This window comes from Podarcis muralis, chromosome 7, assembly GCF_964188315.1.
Source record: "Podarcis muralis chromosome 7, rPodMur119.hap1.1, whole genome shotgun sequence".
Taxonomy (NCBI): domain Eukaryota; kingdom Metazoa; phylum Chordata; class Lepidosauria; order Squamata; family Lacertidae; genus Podarcis; species Podarcis muralis.
Genome location: NC_135661.1, coordinates 81,228,923 through 81,246,013, shown reverse-complemented (window position 1 = coordinate 81,246,013; position 17,091 = coordinate 81,228,923). Strand labels below are relative to the sequence as shown.

General features: G+C 50.2%; 1 protein-coding gene across 1 annotated transcript in view; it reads right to left on the bottom strand.

The window, feature by feature from the left end:
• ERFL (ETS repressor factor like) overlaps positions 1–17,091 on the bottom strand; it is a 76,684-nt gene that overhangs the window by 18,692 nt on the left and 40,901 nt on the right. Inside the window, exon 2 of the mRNA XM_028742279.2 lies at positions 575–656. Within this exon, the coding sequence (XP_028598112.2) occupies positions 575–638 (64 nt within the window). The 5' untranslated portion in view covers positions 639–656. The remainder of the gene's footprint in view (positions 1–574; positions 657–17,091) is intronic.

The following is a 17,091-nucleotide window of genomic DNA, read 5'->3' as shown; positions in this document are numbered from 1 at the left end:
AAAATTGAGGTAGCTCAGTTGGTTAGAGCCCAGTGGTGATAGCCCCAAGGTCATAGAGTAACAGAATAATAGAACTGTAGAGTTGGGAGGTACCCCAAGGGTCATCTAGTCCAACCCCTTGTGATGCAGGAATCAAGGTTTGATCCCCGTATGGGACAGCTGCATTTTCCTTCATTGCAGGGGGTTGGACTAGAACTAGATGATCCTCAGGATCCCTTCCAACTCTGCAATTCTACAAGTCCTTTCCAACTCTGCAGTTCTATGATTTCCCAATGGGGGAGGGGGGAGCAGCACTGGCCAAGTGAGATCACCCTGGGTGCTTATAGGAACTGAAAGGTTGAGATATAAATCTCTGCATAAAGAAACATAAACTTTTAAAAGTGGTGGATACGATGGAGTCTCAGCTGGGAAAGTGCTGGGCCGGTTTGGTCTATGGCCAGATCTACCCTGAAATTAACCCCCGCTGCTGATCTCTCTCTCTCTCTCTCTCTCTCTCTCTCTCTCTCTCTCTCTCTGTGTGTGTGTGTGTGTGTGTGTGTGTGTGTGTGTGTTGGTAAAGCGAAGGCAATTTTACCTGGAGTCCAGAGAGCAGGAACCGGCGAGGTGAGCAGCAGATCCGAGACGCAGTTACAGTCCATGGCGCGAGAAGGTTACACCTGCAGAGGCGGAGAAGGGGAGGAAGGCCGTGAGATTGGATGGGTGGATTGGGGAGAGAAAGCACAAACAAAAGCAGGGTTTGTGCCGTTTGAGAGAGGCAACTGGATGAATGCATTAGAACAGCGAGGAAACGAGTTCCCAAAAAAATGGGGTGGAGTAGAGGGGAAGTGGTTGGTTGTTTTTTTCAGGAGACAGCGGAGGAGATAAAGTTCTGCCCAGCTTCTTGCGGCGCTCCCAGAGGGCGACGGGCCTCCTGCTGCATCCGAAGGACTAGGAGCACTCACGGACTAAGGCCGAAGTCGCCAGCTAGCCCAACCCTCAATGCCGACCCGAGCTCCATTCCCTGCGCCCGCCGGTGCGCAAAAAGCTCAGTAGCGAAGCTCGGCGCGAAGAGGGAGAAAGAGCCCCGCGCCTTGGACTCGCTGAACCCGCGAATTATTCGCCTCTCTTTTGGGGTGCCTGCCGCTGTATTCCCCAGAAGTTTGGCCTCTCTCCGGACACGAAGTACTCGGAATGGGACGATCCGAACTCGGAAATAAGCCGGACTCACGAGTTACTAGTTGTGGGTCTGCTCCCTTGGAATGTGGGAACGGTCGAATTAATTGGCATTTCCTTCCAATTAAACTTGTTGGCTTCAACCCCGAGGCATCGTGGGCTTTGTTGCGAGTTGGGCCGCTGGTGTTATGTCGGTCTGGGCAATTGCGTCTGCGTGCATTAAGGAACGCTTTGTGCCCGTGGTTGTGTGAACACGTCCCCAGAGCGAGTGCACATTTAAATTAACGGTGCTGCCTTGCACATATACCTCTGCGTGACCCTGTGTGTGTCTCTGTGTGTATGTACTTGTGTAGATCCATTTGGCCCTTGGGGGCTGGTTTCCATAGAATTATTATTTATTAAATCTGTATATTGTATTACTTATTAAATACGTCTGAGAGGGAGGCTGGTCGCCCACCCAACAAAGCGAATATTGAGGGAGGGAAGGGTAAAGTTTCTTTTCGTAACCTGCACATTATCATTTTACCCAACCCCTTTCAACCGAAGAGCCACAGCGAAAGAGAGAGGGCAACAGGTAGCCCTCATTAAATTAGAATGCGCTCATTCAATTAGAACAAAAAACAGACCGCGATCCTAAACACAGCCCCTTGAAAGTTCGTCCCACGCTGCGTTTGATGGAACTTTCTTCCCCCAAAGCAGGCATAGGATCGAGGCCTAGCACCAAGCCCCCTCAGGGCCCGAGAAGGGCTCCCCTTTAATTGGAGAGGGGGCTTCTTCATACACACGAATATTACACACCCTTGGGAGTGCAGCCTTGCACGAGGGCAGGGCAGCTTCCGTAGAATACTCACCTGCTTCCTCCACGCCAGCTAGCAGAATAGGGTTTGTTGGGCCCAGCCGCCCTCTTAGGAATCTGGCCCAGTTAGCTCAGCCCTGACTTACACTGACCGGCAAAAGCTCCCCAGACATTTTTTCTATCTGCAGATACCCATGACCGAACCAGGGGCCTTTCTGCGCGCCGAAGCGCGGCCTCATCGCAGCTCTTTCGCTTGCCTCTCCCCAAAAACCACACTCGGAATGTCCGATTCTCCCCTCCAAAACTTCAGATTCACAACAGCAATAATAAATAACAGCAAATGTATTCATTCCATCAGCGCGCTTTACACCGTAGCAAGCCGGGAAGCGAAAAGAAAGAGGAAATGGAAAAGGACAAGTCTCTGCCCGCAAGGAACTTACAAACTACGAAGGAAGGAGGAGGAAAGGGAAAGACAAGGCAGCAGAATAACCGAGGAAGGGTCTATACTTACGGTTTTCCCGCATGTAGATGCATATTCCTATCAAGTTGCATTAGCTTCCCACCCCCACCCCGCCGCGCCCTTTCTTGTCCCCTGCTTCCTTCCTCCCCACGGATTGCCCCATTTGCGCCCCACAACGGTTTAAAGCCCATCCTTACCTCTTTCCCGCGCCACGCGTCCATCCGAGGGGGTTTTTTTTGGGTGCCCAGAGCGGGGGCAGTGTCCTCCCTGGTTCTTCAAGAAGCATCGTCAAACATTCCGCCAACCCCCCCCCCCCGCCCCAGCTCAGCCACCCTCCCCCCCCCCCCCCAACTCAGCCGGCTTATTTGGCGGCTGAAACGCGCCTCCTCCCCCTCGCTCGCCCCCACCCGCACTCCCCCTCCAGCCACCCCGGGGCCGAGCGCGCGGCTGGCCGGGCTGTCAGATAATTACCGCGGCGGCGGAGGAGCCGGTGCCCTGGGCGACTCCGCTCGGCGCCTGGCGAGTGACACGCGGCCCGGAGAGCCGCATCATTTATGGATTCGCCCCCCGGACACGAAAGAAGGAGAGGAAGAGAAGGAGAGAGAGAGAGGGGGGGGGGAAAGCGCACCTGTCTTCCTCGCCTGCCCCTTACACGCTCGTTCCTTCTTCCCTTCCGTCCCTTGCACATTCCCCTCTCCCGCACCGCTCTTTCTCTCTCCCTTCTTCTCCCCGCTCCGTCCCTTCTTCTCTTAACTTCTCTCCCGCTTCCCTCCCCGGGAGTCCTTCATTCTCTTCCCTTATCCCTTTCACACAGACAACCACGCAACCCTTTCCTCTCTCTTCTCCCGTCCTATTCACATTCCTTCCTTCCCTCTCGCGCTCTCCTCCCCTCTCCTCCTCAGCCTCGCTCCCTTATTCTTCTTTTTTCACCTCCTTACACCTCCACACTCTCCTCCTCCTCCTTTTCTTTCGCGTTCCCTCCTTTTCTTCCCCTTTCCACGCCCGCTCCTTATCCCGTGTTGAGTTCCTTCTCTTCCTCCTCTTCCCCCGCTTTCGCACTCTACTCTTCCACTATCCTGCCCTCCCTCTCTCCCTTCTGTCTCCCTCTACCCCTCTACCCCTCCACCCGAGGAGATCTAGAAACGGAGGGAGGGAGGAGGGTGATGGCGATGGGGCGGGTGGGGAGAGGGTCCGAGCTCCAGCCGTCTCCTGAGGTGTCCGGGCGAGGCGGCGGCGGCGGCAGAAGCCGCTCCAAGGGTGACGGCGCCTGAGCTCAGCGCTCGGCTCCGTTTGTCTTCATTAGGGGCGGGTGTTTGCTTGTAACTACTCCTCACTCCCCACAACAGCTCCACCGCCGGCATGAGGCGGGCTGGAGTGGCGGGGGTGTGCGTGGGGGAGGCGGAGGGGGGCGGCGATGAAAGAGACTCTCGCTGCGAGAAGTGAAAGTAAATAGAAAAACAGCCGGAAGAGACGAGGAAGGAGCATTGGCGCTCACCACCACGCCGTCTCCCTGCCACACAACTGTTGTTGTGTTTGTGTGTCTGAGAGAGAGGGGGGGGGGGGGGAAACAGGGAGCAAAAAGTCAACACCCTCCCTCCCGCAGTTGTAAACGCAAACATGTTTGAACAAGAGATCTTTCCCAAGGCAAGAGGGAGTTAAAAGTATTGGCGGCGGAATGGCCCAAAACTTTGATTCAAGCGGTATAGTGTGGACGAGGAGTGGCGTCCGGCTCTCCTCTGACAAGAACCACTTGTGTGTGTGTGTCTTCTCAAGCGGATGGGGTTTGGGGGTGGGGTGATGTGTTTTCAGACTGGGATGCAGGTGGACAAATAGAAGCCTCCACCTGCCTTCGCCCAGTTGCTCTCCAGCCGCGTACCTGCTTATGCCCATCTTCCCTGTGCAGGTTATGTCCGTCTATCTCTGTATTTACAAAGGCATGGGCTTTAATACTTCCTACATAGGCGCAGGGACATAAGATCAAATTCCAGAGATCTGGTGACCCGGCCTTAGCAGGGTGGGTGTGTGGCTGGGAGACGGCGGAGGAAGAAACATGAATGACCGGAAATTGAGGAGCGAGAGAAGGTAGAGAGGCAGGGGGAGTGATGGAGAGACGCTCCACAGAGAGGTGTATTTAGACATCGTATCTGGAACAGAGTCGGTTTAAGACCAGTTTAGCAAGACACATTAGCAACTGAAATCGAAGAGATCGGGGTGTTCAAAAACGCCGATAGATAACAGGGACATCGCAGCTGTGTCCCCGCGTTCAGCACCGGGGACAGCTCCGCCTAATAGCGAAATGGCGCTTTTCTCTTCCAAGCAACCCAACACAGAACGCAATACGGATAGACATAACTTCCACCCAGTGTCACCCCCTTGTCACCTTATTTCATGTAGTACCCCTCACCTGCCCCCCCTTCCCGAGCTCCAAAGATGTCACCGAAGCCCCCGTCTTCCTCTCTGCGCGCCCCCCGCCGCCAGCTCCCAGCCTCTTGTCCTTGGTTGCAGTAATTTTCCGTTTGATTTGGGAGGTAATGCATTTTTTACAAATCAAAGAGGAAGCTAGCAGATCCCCCCGCAGGCCCCCAGGAGCCGGGGCCCAGATGAGAGGCGCAGATCATTTCCTTGTTAGTTTTGATTTCGGTTACCGAGGCTTTCAACTTCCCTCCAACCTCCTGGAGAAATGTTATAACAAGTAGCCGAGGGAATTTTCCCTTCTTTGCTTCCCCACTCCTTCCCTCCCTCCTCCCTCCCTCCCTCCACACCCCCTCCATTTCTGCCCCCTCCCCTTCGCTTGCTCGCTCGGTCTCATCTCTGCATATTTCTAAAGCGAGGAGGGCGTAAAACAGCCGCCCAAAACTGAAAAGAAGGATGCAGGAGAGACACGAGGCACCAAGGACGCCCCCCACGCCCCCCCACCCCTATGAGACCCCCACTTTCTTATTTATATATTTATTCACTCTCTTCCCACAAATTTTCCCCACGCGGTCGTTTGGAGAGATCCAAAAATATTTTTTAAAAGTTAGCGTTTTAGGTCAGAGGGATTATAAAATCAAGACACCCAGGTTTTCTATTTTTATTTTGGGTGGGGTCTGGTGTTATTTTTGGTTAGGATTAAATGTTTGCTGTAAATGTGCCTCCTCTGCACATGGCTGTGATCATTCAAGGGAGAGGACAGCTAGAGTATTCCGTCCATGTTCGGTTCAGCAGAATTTCCAGCCCTACCCGAAAACTGCTTACTTGGAAGCAAGCCCTGCTGGGTTCAACAGGACTTACTTTCTAGCAAGCTCAGTTGAGTGCGGTGGGATTTAAGCCCAGGGAACTGTGTGCAGGATTACAGCCTCGAACGAAAACCCGCAAACGCACTGCAGAGTCGCGCGTGCATTGGTTTCTTCACTTGTAAGACTCACATAAGCGACATGCACATATTCAGGCGCGCGCACCCGCCTCATGCCTAAAGCTGCCATACCTGTCTGAAAAGCCCACCTATGAACACACTTCGCGGAGCACACTGGAAGATAGGTGGGTAGGCGGAGAAGCACCCGCGCCTGTTTACCAGGGCTGTGCTTACCTGAGAGAAAGTCCATGGAGCTTACTTATCAGTGCGCATGGATAGGATGGCGTTGCATTTTGTGGGTGGGTGTTTTGTCAACCGAATAAATAATTTAAGTTAATACGCCTCTGCCTTTTTAAACCGATTCAACTGATGATAAATTCGCGGGTTACCAAAACCTCAGTTTGGGTGCCTTGACGCTGAGGAAAAGGAAGGGGAAACTGGCACCTTAATAAAGCGAAATCTCCAGTAGCCGTGGAAGAAAAAGCCACAATCTAACCTTGATTATTTGAGAACGTGCAGACTCAAAAAAACAAACAGGTGTGCTCTGAACTAGCATATTGGTCTTCCCGGATTAATCAACTAAAGCGCCAGTTGATTAATCCACCGATTAAAGGTTGTAGCCCGGATCCATGCACGCACGCACTCCCTATGGGTTGTTACCAGAATAAAGCACAGAAGTGACACTTGTGCACAAGCTGCAACACAAGCCTGTTTCTATCACGTACACACCGCACATATACAAACACAAACCAGGAGGGGAGAGGGGCACGTATTCATTCGCGCAAGGTTTGAAATGCTAATAGCATCTAACTTTCCGATGCAAAAAAATAATAATCTGGGGGTTTTTCCTCGTTATATGGGGTTTGGGAGGGGGGAATTCGGTGTTTGTACCGCTTCTCTCTTTTTAATCTTAAAGGATATGTTTGCCGACCTGCCCCCTCCTTTCTTTTTTTGGGGAATCGATACTGTAAATTATTCATTGTCATTAATTATCGATTTGGGTATCTAGCGGCGGCGTTTGGAGGATGAAAAGGTTTCTTCCTTCTCCCCTCATTGTTCCATAACCTCCGGCGAAAGAAGCCAGAGCTGGAAGACACCCCCCTCACACCCCCTTCCCCCCAACCCAATCCACCAGGCCTGTTCTAAGCAGCCCCTATACACATGTTAGGGCAAACTCCGCTCGATCAATGGGGGATCAATGCGGAGGCATGAAACTAATAGCCAGCGAAGCCTCTTTGATCTGAAATCTCAGATCAAAACTCGAATACCTGCTTCTAACAAGACAGAGAAGGGAGGCGAGGGGGGAGGGAGGGAGAGGCGAGGCGGGCAGGGGGCCGGGAAAGACGAGGGAGCCGGCGAGCTTTAAATACCCGACAAATATTTAAACATACAGGTTGCAAGTTTAACAACCGAGGATCGCCCGAGTTTCAGGGGGAAGAAAGGGAAATGTCTGACTCCCTAAATGGAGGGATTTTGGAGTGGGTGGGAGGCGCTGGATACACACACAGGAAGCAGAACGGGAAACGGAGAAGGGCGCCCCTTTGAGGTTGGGGCAAGAGCAAGGGCAGGATCGCTGGTTTCTGGGAGGCGAGGTAGGAACAAGAAAGAGAAGGGGGTTGTGAGTTGCACGCGAAGAGGGGAAGCGGGGTGGGCAATGACCAACAGAGGAGGACTACACCGCTTATTATACTGCCCACGTCTCTACGGTCACATCCAGCAGCCCTCCGGGAAAGCGAGCTTGCAATTTATTAAGTAAAGTAATTAATAATTATTTTTTTAACAGTCTAATAGGGCTGCTCCGGTCCCCACGCCTTGTGCTGCCTCGTTTGATTATTTTTAATGTCCTTAGAAGTTCTCAGAACAACACTCTGTTTGGCGTTCTCCCCACCACCAACACCCCGAATATCAGAGTTTTTGGCGAGATTCCTTCGCCCTCCTCCACCACCACCACCTCAGCTATCCCAGGAGGGAGGCTGGCACTGGCAGTCCGAACACCCCCCCCCAAAAAAATATTCCTTAGATCCCTGGTGCGTAAATCTGAATCCAACCTCACTGTTGCGTACACACCCCTTTTGGAAACTCCCACCCACCGACCCCGGAACAAATGCCTCGGGGGAGGAATCACAATTTTGATAATAACTTACTAATGAGAGGAGCAAGAGGAGAGGAGGAACTTCAGCTCCCCAGGTGCGTAAAACTAAAGCCTCGCCCATCGCTTGCGAGTTTGCAAACTCCCCAACATAGATATATTGCAAGTTATCCGGGGCAGAGATACCCGCCTTCTACTTGCAAACCGTCAGCTAGAGCGATGGCGCCATATAAATAGTTCATGCTAATAATATAGCAACTTATCATTTCTGTTGCGCGTACAGGTCTGGTTTTTTTGTTTTGTTTTTACAGAGGGTAAATAGATGTACTTAATGCTGACCAATGCGCATAACCAGTACATATAATATACTGATAAAATATATTAATGATCCATTCTGAGACAGATTGCGGTGGGTACCATCTTATCGCAATGACGTGTCTTTAATGCCCCGTTGTTTCCACGTGAGAGCTCGACACTTGATTATGGCCTCGCCTATCAAAATCAACGAGGTTTTCAACGTGCTTAAATCGGACTGTATGCTGTTTGATAAAACTGCTCTAATGCTTTACTTATGCACTATATGGACGAAATGCAACCCTATAGGGAGAATATATAGGGGGTGCCAACTTGAATAAAACATTGGGGGAGGGCAGGTAAGCCCCGCTTCACATCATCGATCACAAGACGTGCACGCTCACACCATTTGAATGGCAATGCCCAACTTTGGGAGAGAGCAGCCCCCTCAAATATTTTGTAGGGGGGTGGCGGCGAAGGGAACCCGGCCCCTAGTAAATGGCAATGTGTATATATTGTGTATATGCACCAGTTCTTTCACTCGTTTCGTGATTCGTTTCTACTTATATCCCGCTTCTGTTTCCCAATAGAAACTCAAGGTGACGAACAGTACCAACGCAAGGATAAAATTACAGTAAAACGTTTAAAAACGCATAGACTGGTTGGATCCTGCCGCCTCTGGATTTATTGGTACTGCTTCTGTAACAATTCCTCATATAGCGTATGTGTGTGTTAGAGGTGTGTGTGTGTGTGTGTGTGTGTGTGTGTGTGTGTGTTTGGGTGCGTGTGTCAATTGGAGGAAAAGTTTTCCACGTTACTTACTTGAGCGTAAGGCTCGTTAAGCTCCGCGGACTCTTTTTCTGAGCAAGCGTGAGTACCGGCAGTCATCCAGGGAATAATAATAATAATAATAATAATAATAATAATAATAATAATAATAAATAATTAATGTGCATGAATAGGAGTCGTGGAAAGGATAGAAGCCCTAATGATACCGATGCCAATCATGAGAACCCCGATTATATCTGGTGCAGTAGGGAAAGCTTAAGCCATGATTGTACAGGCTAAAAGTCGTCAAGATGCTTCAAGGCTTTTGTTACTTGTCTATCGCTTTCCCACTAAGCGTTCAAAGCGCTTTACATATATCATACCCATAATGATTGCCTTAGGGAGGCTGTAGGAGAGAGGGGGAGGGAGAGGAATTGCAGAGCATTTCCTGAAAGAGAGAAACAGTACAGTCGTAATGGGAAGTGGATGTGCAGGCTGAAAGTGGAACCTACTCTAGCCGAGAGTTTGTGGGTTATCAGGAGGCGGATGCCGAACGAACGACAGATGCAGAAAGATTTAGACTGCGGCGATATGCACGTTTACCCAGGGGCCTATTGCACGTGCTTGTTTCTAAGTACGCAAGCACAGGGCCGCATGCCAGTGTGTGATTTGGCTCACTTGCTAGAGCCAGCTGTTTTCATCAGCGTCACCATTTAAGGTACAGGGCGCTCTGCAGAGTCCCATCATCCAGCCCTCAAGGCTCTTACAGCGTAAAGTATTATCAGAGTCAGCCCAAAAGTGAACCACTCTTAATTCCCAGAAAGAGAGAGAAGAAATCTGAGCCTCTGGCTAGGCGTGCATACAAAAGCACAGCGCTTGCCAACCCGGTGCCCTCCGGATGTTATTGACAACAACTCCCATCAGCTCCAGCCAGCACTGATGGAAGTTGTAGTCCAGCAACTTCTCGAGGGCGCCCGGTTGGCGAAGCCTCGGTAAGTACAACGGGGCTTATTAGGGCAAGCGTGACTAGGAAGGCAGCCTTCACTCTGCCATTGAAAGCAGCGAGATGGGAACGTGGCCTGGAGAATCGCACTCTTAAATATCGACAACGACGGACACAAGAGGAGAAAGATGAAATGGGGATAAAAGCCAAATGTGACAGAGACAGGCGTCTGGCCAGGCAGATGTATTATATGCAGCGTATCACTGTATATCCAACACGCATTCCAAAAGAAGAGCGGGGGGAAGAGCGACGACCACTGGCCCTGGCAGCGCGATCCCAGGCGTGCTTCGTCGGAATAAAGTCTCATTTTGCTCGGGAGAAGCTCAGGCTCAAGTGTGTCAAAGGCCATTAACGTCTGCAACCTTTAATGCGCGCGAGGTCTTCTAAGAGTAACAGCCCTTCCACTTTAAATAGCTTCCATCTTCCTCTCTGCTCAAACTACAGGGAGCTGGGCGGGGGGGGGGGGGAGCCTCAGCAAAGACATTCCTGCCTTTTATTCTTTTGAGGCGGGGTGGTGAGTTGGACAAAGAGGCTACTTTGCTGAAATGTGTGTTTAAAGACCACAGCGTTCGTCGTCCGGCTTGAGATGCTCGCCTTGACAAATTACTGTGTTTCTCTCTTCAACCACCTCCGCCGCCGCCCCCCACCCGCTCCGCGCGCCGCAAATATCCAAGGATAATGAAGCATATGTTTCAGAAATGGGGGGGGGGGGGGGAGAGAGAACCCGCTTGGCTTCATGAATTGGCTCGAGAAAGGAAGGATGCGCGGGGAGGCGGGTGTTGCAACTGCTTTTTCTCTCGAAAGTCAGAACAATGCATAGAAAAGCGTCCAGGCTGAATAGGAGACAGAGAGAGAGAGAAAGAGGGGGGGGGGGGAGGGAGACTAAAGTGATACGGACCATCCAAGCTCCCCTGTTAACACAATCTTCTAAACTGAAATTAAAATTGATTTTTCTTTTTTCCCTTTAAAAAGAATTCATATTTTCTCTGATCTTTCTAAAATAAAGAGCAAGGGAGCAAGAGAGGGAGGGGGGAGAGAGGACAAAAACAATGTCACTGTCTGTCACTTGGGGTGAGAGATAGGTGGGTGTCGTTCCCCCCCCCCCCCCCACAATCTCTTTTTTCTTTTTCTCCAATGGCTCTGAAAGTTTTCATATCCAGACAGTTATGGCGATCCGGGGATTATTTGTTCACGAGAGTGGAAGACATTGGGCACAAACTGAAAAAGTAAAAAGTAAAAAACACACACCCCAAAATCGCGTGTCGCCAGTGAAGAGAAACAAATGCATGGGGTTTTTTTTGGGGGGGGGCGGTGATGGCCAAACCTGTATGGCGTTATATTGCAACATTTTATATTCCCTTCAAGAAGAGATTGCAGTGAAGATTTCATAGAAAGGTCCTGACTTTTCCCCCCTGTATTCACTCTTCTGAATTCCAAAGGTTTGCACTACTGTGCTCCCTTAACTTTTCCCATACATTTCCCCCTTTAATTCCTAAAAGGTTAAAAAAAAGAATTGTAATGTAGTGTATGCTTTTATCGCGCGCACGCACACAAATTCTCAGTCAGTCGCATCCAGATACCGCGGCTTATCTCGTCAACTACACTTTGACCAACTTTAAAACAAGTCCTTTCCTTCCTATAGATTAAATGGTGAATTATTCTAGAATAATGTGATAGACCACATTTTGTGGGCGGGGGGTGCGAGCGGGATCGTGTATGAACTGGTAATCAGGAGTAAAGGAAAAGGACCCCCTTCCCTTTCCAAAGATTAGAGGAAGTGGTGAATAGAAAGGAATGGATACGCATTGGGGGAAGAATGCTGATGAAAAGTAATTTCTCATAGGAAAAGAAAGGAAAGTATTAAGGAGAAAGGGAAGAAGGAAAGAGTCGAGTAATGGGGAAAGGAGGTTAAAAATGACTGTGAAAATAAGAGACTGGGGTAAGAAAGAACACTGTGTGTGTGTGTGTGTGTGTGTGTGTGTGTGTGTGTGTGTGATAAACAAGAGCAAAAATGAAAGCGCATGAAAGTGGAGAAGACTGAAAATTGTCCCTGAGTGGCTGATTTTTTATTTATTGTTTGTTTGTTTAAGGAAGAAAAAAAAATAAAGAACCAAGGGGAACCGTCAGAAGTTAAAATGCTGATAAATCCCAACACCCACCTCTTCCACCCACCCGCCCCCTTATCCCCCACCCCGTCGCTGCTTTGGAGACGCATAACACACCGAGAAACCCCTCCCGGCTGCTTGGTTTCCCTTTGAAATCTCCCCCTTAATGAACATCTCCCGGAGCACTAGAGTATCATAAATAAATATATACACTCTGGATCCGGGGAGATGAAATCAAACTCCCCCGCTCCCCATCACCTCCCGCCATTGCTGTGCCCAAAGCTAAGAAAAGCTCGCTTCCCTCGTCCCTAGCAAAGCTTCGAGAAACTTTGGACCCATTTTGGATTCAGAGGAAAGAGTGACAGAGGTGACAGCTGCAGGGGGGGCGGTGAGGTAGTGGCAGGAAGCGCCCCCCCCCCGCCCCCCACGAAGCTCACTCAGCAAACTCCTCCAGAATCTGCGCTTGGTTAGAGCTGCGCGACGCTGAAATGGCCTTCGCCCCTGGAGGGCGCAAGAGAGCAGCGCTGCCACCAAGGAAACAGCCAGGAGACTCCTTGCCGCCGCGGGGAGCTTCCTTGCACCCTTTAAATGCCGTTCTCTGGCCAACCACCTCTCCGCCGGAACCAACAAGCAGGCTCTTCCAGGGACTTCCGTGGCAGGCAGGCAGGCATGAACTCATTGGGCGGCCTTGAGGGGAAGCAGCTATGTCGCAGTCTCTGTGCCATAGAGCCCTTCAAGGCAATGATTGCCTCTCCCCATATGAACCAGCCTGGACCCTGGGCCTGAGATCACCATCTGAGGCCCTTCTTCGTGTGCCCACTCCACCAGAGGTGCAGAGGGTGGCAGCACGAGGGTGGGCCTTTTCTGTGGTGGCTCCTCTTTTGTGGAATGCTCTCCTAGGGAGGTTTAGCAGCTGCCTTCATTACATATCTTTAGGCACCAGGCGGAAACGTTTCTCTATCAGCAGGCCTTTGGCTCATTGAACATTATATGGCCTTTTAAATGTGTTTGTGGGAGGGGGGCGGTTATTGGTTTTTGTTTTTTAAAACCTGTATTTTTTGTTCTCATTTTGTATTTATATGTTATGAACCGTCCTGCAGTCTTTGGATGAAGGACGGTATACAAAATTGAATAATAATAATAATAATAATAATAATAATAATAATAATAATAATAATGTGTGCAGCCTTATATGTTATTAGGCAATGTAGGTGAGGTGCTTTGAACACTCAAGGAGTACATCATTAATTTATTTTAAAATAATTTCCACCCCACCCTTCCTTTCCTTAGAATATTATAGTTTACACTAAAAACAGTAATGCAGAAACAAACAAAAAACTGCAACAGTACAGATCTCCTAAAGGATGAGCGTTCCAGAGGTGGGGGGGCCCCACCACAACTCTCCCTCCCCCCCTCTCTCCACCTCCTCTTTCTCTATATAATATAGCTATATATATATATTCCTGCCTAAGTCGTCCCCCCCGCAACTTGCAGGTATTCATAAGATGATAAAGACTGTGTGTGTGAATATATATATATATCTTTTGCCTACCTACTTATATATTCATGGATCCATTCCCAACTGAACTGTGTCTCCTATATCACTTCCTAATCTTTTTTTCCTTCTTCTTTTTCTTCTTTCTGGTGCATACCAGTCCACACAAAGCCGTTCCCTACAACCATCCATATCCACATGTCGAACCACCCTGGGATTAATTTGAGCAAGAGTTCACCACCACAACCTGTTCGGAAGGTTCAGCCTCTTCATAATTGGAGGCAGTAATAAATAAGGAGAGTGCCTCTGGGTATGTACAGAGTGCGCTCCGCAGCACCACTGAGTAACTACAGCTAACCAGCACACACACCTGGGATTAGAGATTCCAGGTCATTGCAGAGATTTTCAGCCTTTATAAAAAAAAAATAAAAAAAATCAACCACACACAAAACACACATAAAGCCTTGCATCCTCTCCATCAGTACCCACAATCCATCGACATTCTCTTCAGTCTTTCCATCCCTTTCTGACGAATGTATCTGTTTATCCATCCATCTTTCTCTTCCTTTCTTTCTCTGTATCTATGCATATCTTTTATCTCCCCTTTCCATGTATGCATTGTCTATCTATCCGTCAAATCTCTTTTTCCTTCCTTCATTTTCTCCTTACACCGCCACCCGCCCGCCCCGCAAATGGAGGCTGTCGGGAAGGGCCTCATCCCATCCTCTCTCCTCTTGGCCCGGGTCGCCAATCTCTCCCTGAATATTCAGCTTTTGAGCACACCTCCCACTCGGGGACTGGAATAGCCTGACAGGGTTACTCTCCACCATGACAAGAAAATGTAAAAACCAACCGAGACGCCCTTTTGTCAGCGGAGGGTGTGGGGTGGGGGGGACGTGGCCGGCTGCGGAGCGACGAATCCTCAGGGGGAGCTGCTCAGCGAGCGGCCGCCGGGCTCTGCTGCAGCGCCCAGGCGCTCTGCCTACCAAGTAGCGTCGGGCCGGATGAGCGAGACGCTGCCTTAAACGGGGCGCGTGAAATTGAAAGCAGGGCGCAGTTTAGCAAAACGTGGAAAGGGGCAAAAAAATTTTTTTTTAAGCCACCGAAGAGAGGAGGAGTTGGCGTGGTGGTGATGGATCGGGCACCTCCACAAACGCCGGGGGATGTGGAAGCGGGAATAAGTTCTGTAACACAGTGACTTGAAGGGTAATGATTCACTCACGCACACACTTCCATTGACAACTCGCTTCCAGAGGCTGCTGAACGTGTGAACTGCTTTCACTTATGGAAAATCGACGAGTTTGAGGTGGCGCCAGGTGACGCAGACTCTCGGTCTGCGGCGTTTGATCTGCCACTGCGCAGACCGCCTGGTTCAAGCATTAAATGATAAGATGCGCGTGTGAAGGGGCCAGCAGGAAACCCAAGTTTTCAAGCACTTAACAGAAATCGGTTCACGCCACCTGCTGATCTTCCAGTAACCCAGTACAGGTAATTGCGGAAGTGGCATTAGATTTGTCTCGACCCATTCAGACATGGAGGTAATCCCTTGGTGCAGTAGTCACCAGGTAACGGACACGCACGTCTGAACCAACCCTTTGCTTGGGGTTTATTGGCGCACTGAGGCCAAGGCCAACCTGGAAATACTCGGTGCCTGGGAAGGGAAATCTCAGTCACCTTCCATGCTTTGCTCTCTCTCTCTCTCTCTCTCTCTCTCTCTCTCTCTCTCTCTCTCTGTCTCTCTCTCTCTCTCTCTCTCTCTCTCTCTCTGTGTGTGTGTGTGTTTAAGAACTACAGAGATTGATTAGGGTTACCCAGACATAAGTTTGGCAAACTAAGCATCCCTTTCAACGCGATGTCTACTGCGCGCGATTTACGCCAGAGCGCACGGGAAAGTGCTTCTTTTCGCGTAAGTAGACCAACACGAACTGAGAAAGGGGGTCTCAATCTTCCAGGCACCTCGTTTTGATTCGATACCTTTCGGACGCCTTTACCGAAGAATTGTGGAAACCGAGAAACCCTTGACGGAGAGAAGCGCAGATCAGGAGAAACCGCTTCTCTCCCGGGAGATGTCTCCAAGAATTGGACTGGAAAGACAGCAGGAAACGCAGACCGGGTGGTTGGGGACCCACGGTGCGCAGGGGCCTATCTTGGTCAGGCGGCTCCGCGCTGATGGATCTGGGCGGTGCGGGAGATCCTCAAGGCCACTGGTTTGGCGAACTTGGGGAGGAGGGGTGTGTGTGTTGTATTGGTATTAACATCCACAACCACTTTGCAAACACCCAGCGGGCTGCGAATGGCATCGATTTGCAATTAGGCCGCTCTAATACGCGCCAGATTATGGCAAGGACGCAAAAGGGGGCCGGGAAGTGGAGAGGGGAGACTGGAGAAATCTTCAGTCACATCAAAGCGACTCTCCCCACCCAGCTCCGAGCAAAAGACGGTGCGCTACAGGCGAGATAAAAACCCAAAGCAAAGATCCCCTTGACGGCGCCTCCTATCCTTAGGTGACCTTTCTTTACCGTTCCCCTCATTTATTTCCACATAGGGGTGGGGTCTCTTTCTCCCTCCCCCCGTCTCTCAAATGCTTCTGAGATCGACCCCCTGCCCACATAAAAACAAGTTTGTTCCCTCTAAAAGAAAAGATCCCCCATTCTTTTTAGAATCCCCAGTGTGGGGTTTTTTTTAATGATTCAATTGCGCGTCGTTTTAAATTCTCCCCCTTTTCGTTAGCATCTAGGCGGCTGCGGGGCTGTTTGTGCTGTTCGTGATCCCAGAGGGAAAGGGGAAGAGGAGGCAGGCGGATGTTAGGGAGAGAGCTTTGGGAAAGAAGCGGGTGGATTGGCCTTAAGCTGCGAAAGGAGGTTGGGGGGTGGGGGAAGAGAGAGAGAGGACTGAAGCTCCGGGTTGCAAAACAAATAGGATGTGAAATCTGGAGGCAAGAGGAAGAAAGGGAGAAAGGGAGAATGAATGAAAGAACCTCATTCCTTCTCCAGCGTGGGACACCGAGCAGTTCATAAAGACTCTGGCAGCATCAAGTGGGTGACCTGTGTAAATGGATGGAGCCATTGTGGAGCCATCGACCAGCTCAGCGGGCCTGTAGTCCAGTGCGGAGTAGGGAAGCACTAAACCACCACGTGTTCAGCAGGCATGGGCGCAGCCAAGATTTACTGGGGGGGGGGGCTCTATGTTATTGGGGGGCAGAATCTGTGACGCAATTGGTCAGTTAAGTATTTTTATTTATTGATTAAGGGGAGGGCAGCTACCCCCTCCCCGCACCCTCCTAGCTACGCCCATGTGGGCAGCCATGTTTGTGTCCGCCCTTATTAAAGTCACACCGATATTCTTAAGGTTCCCGGGACTTTGAGAACAAGAAAAGTTACTTCCTGGATCTCCTTCCCACGACCAGCAAGGCAGCAAGTACCTTCTCCCCAACTCCAGCTATCTCCCCTCCGTCCTGGTCAACTCATGGCAGAGTAAAACTAATGTTTACGTTTTATGCTTTTTATTGCTGTAAGCCGCTTTGATATTTTTGTGACGTAACGGTATATATATATTTTTACTATATAAAACAAACAAGTAAAAACAACCCCCCCCC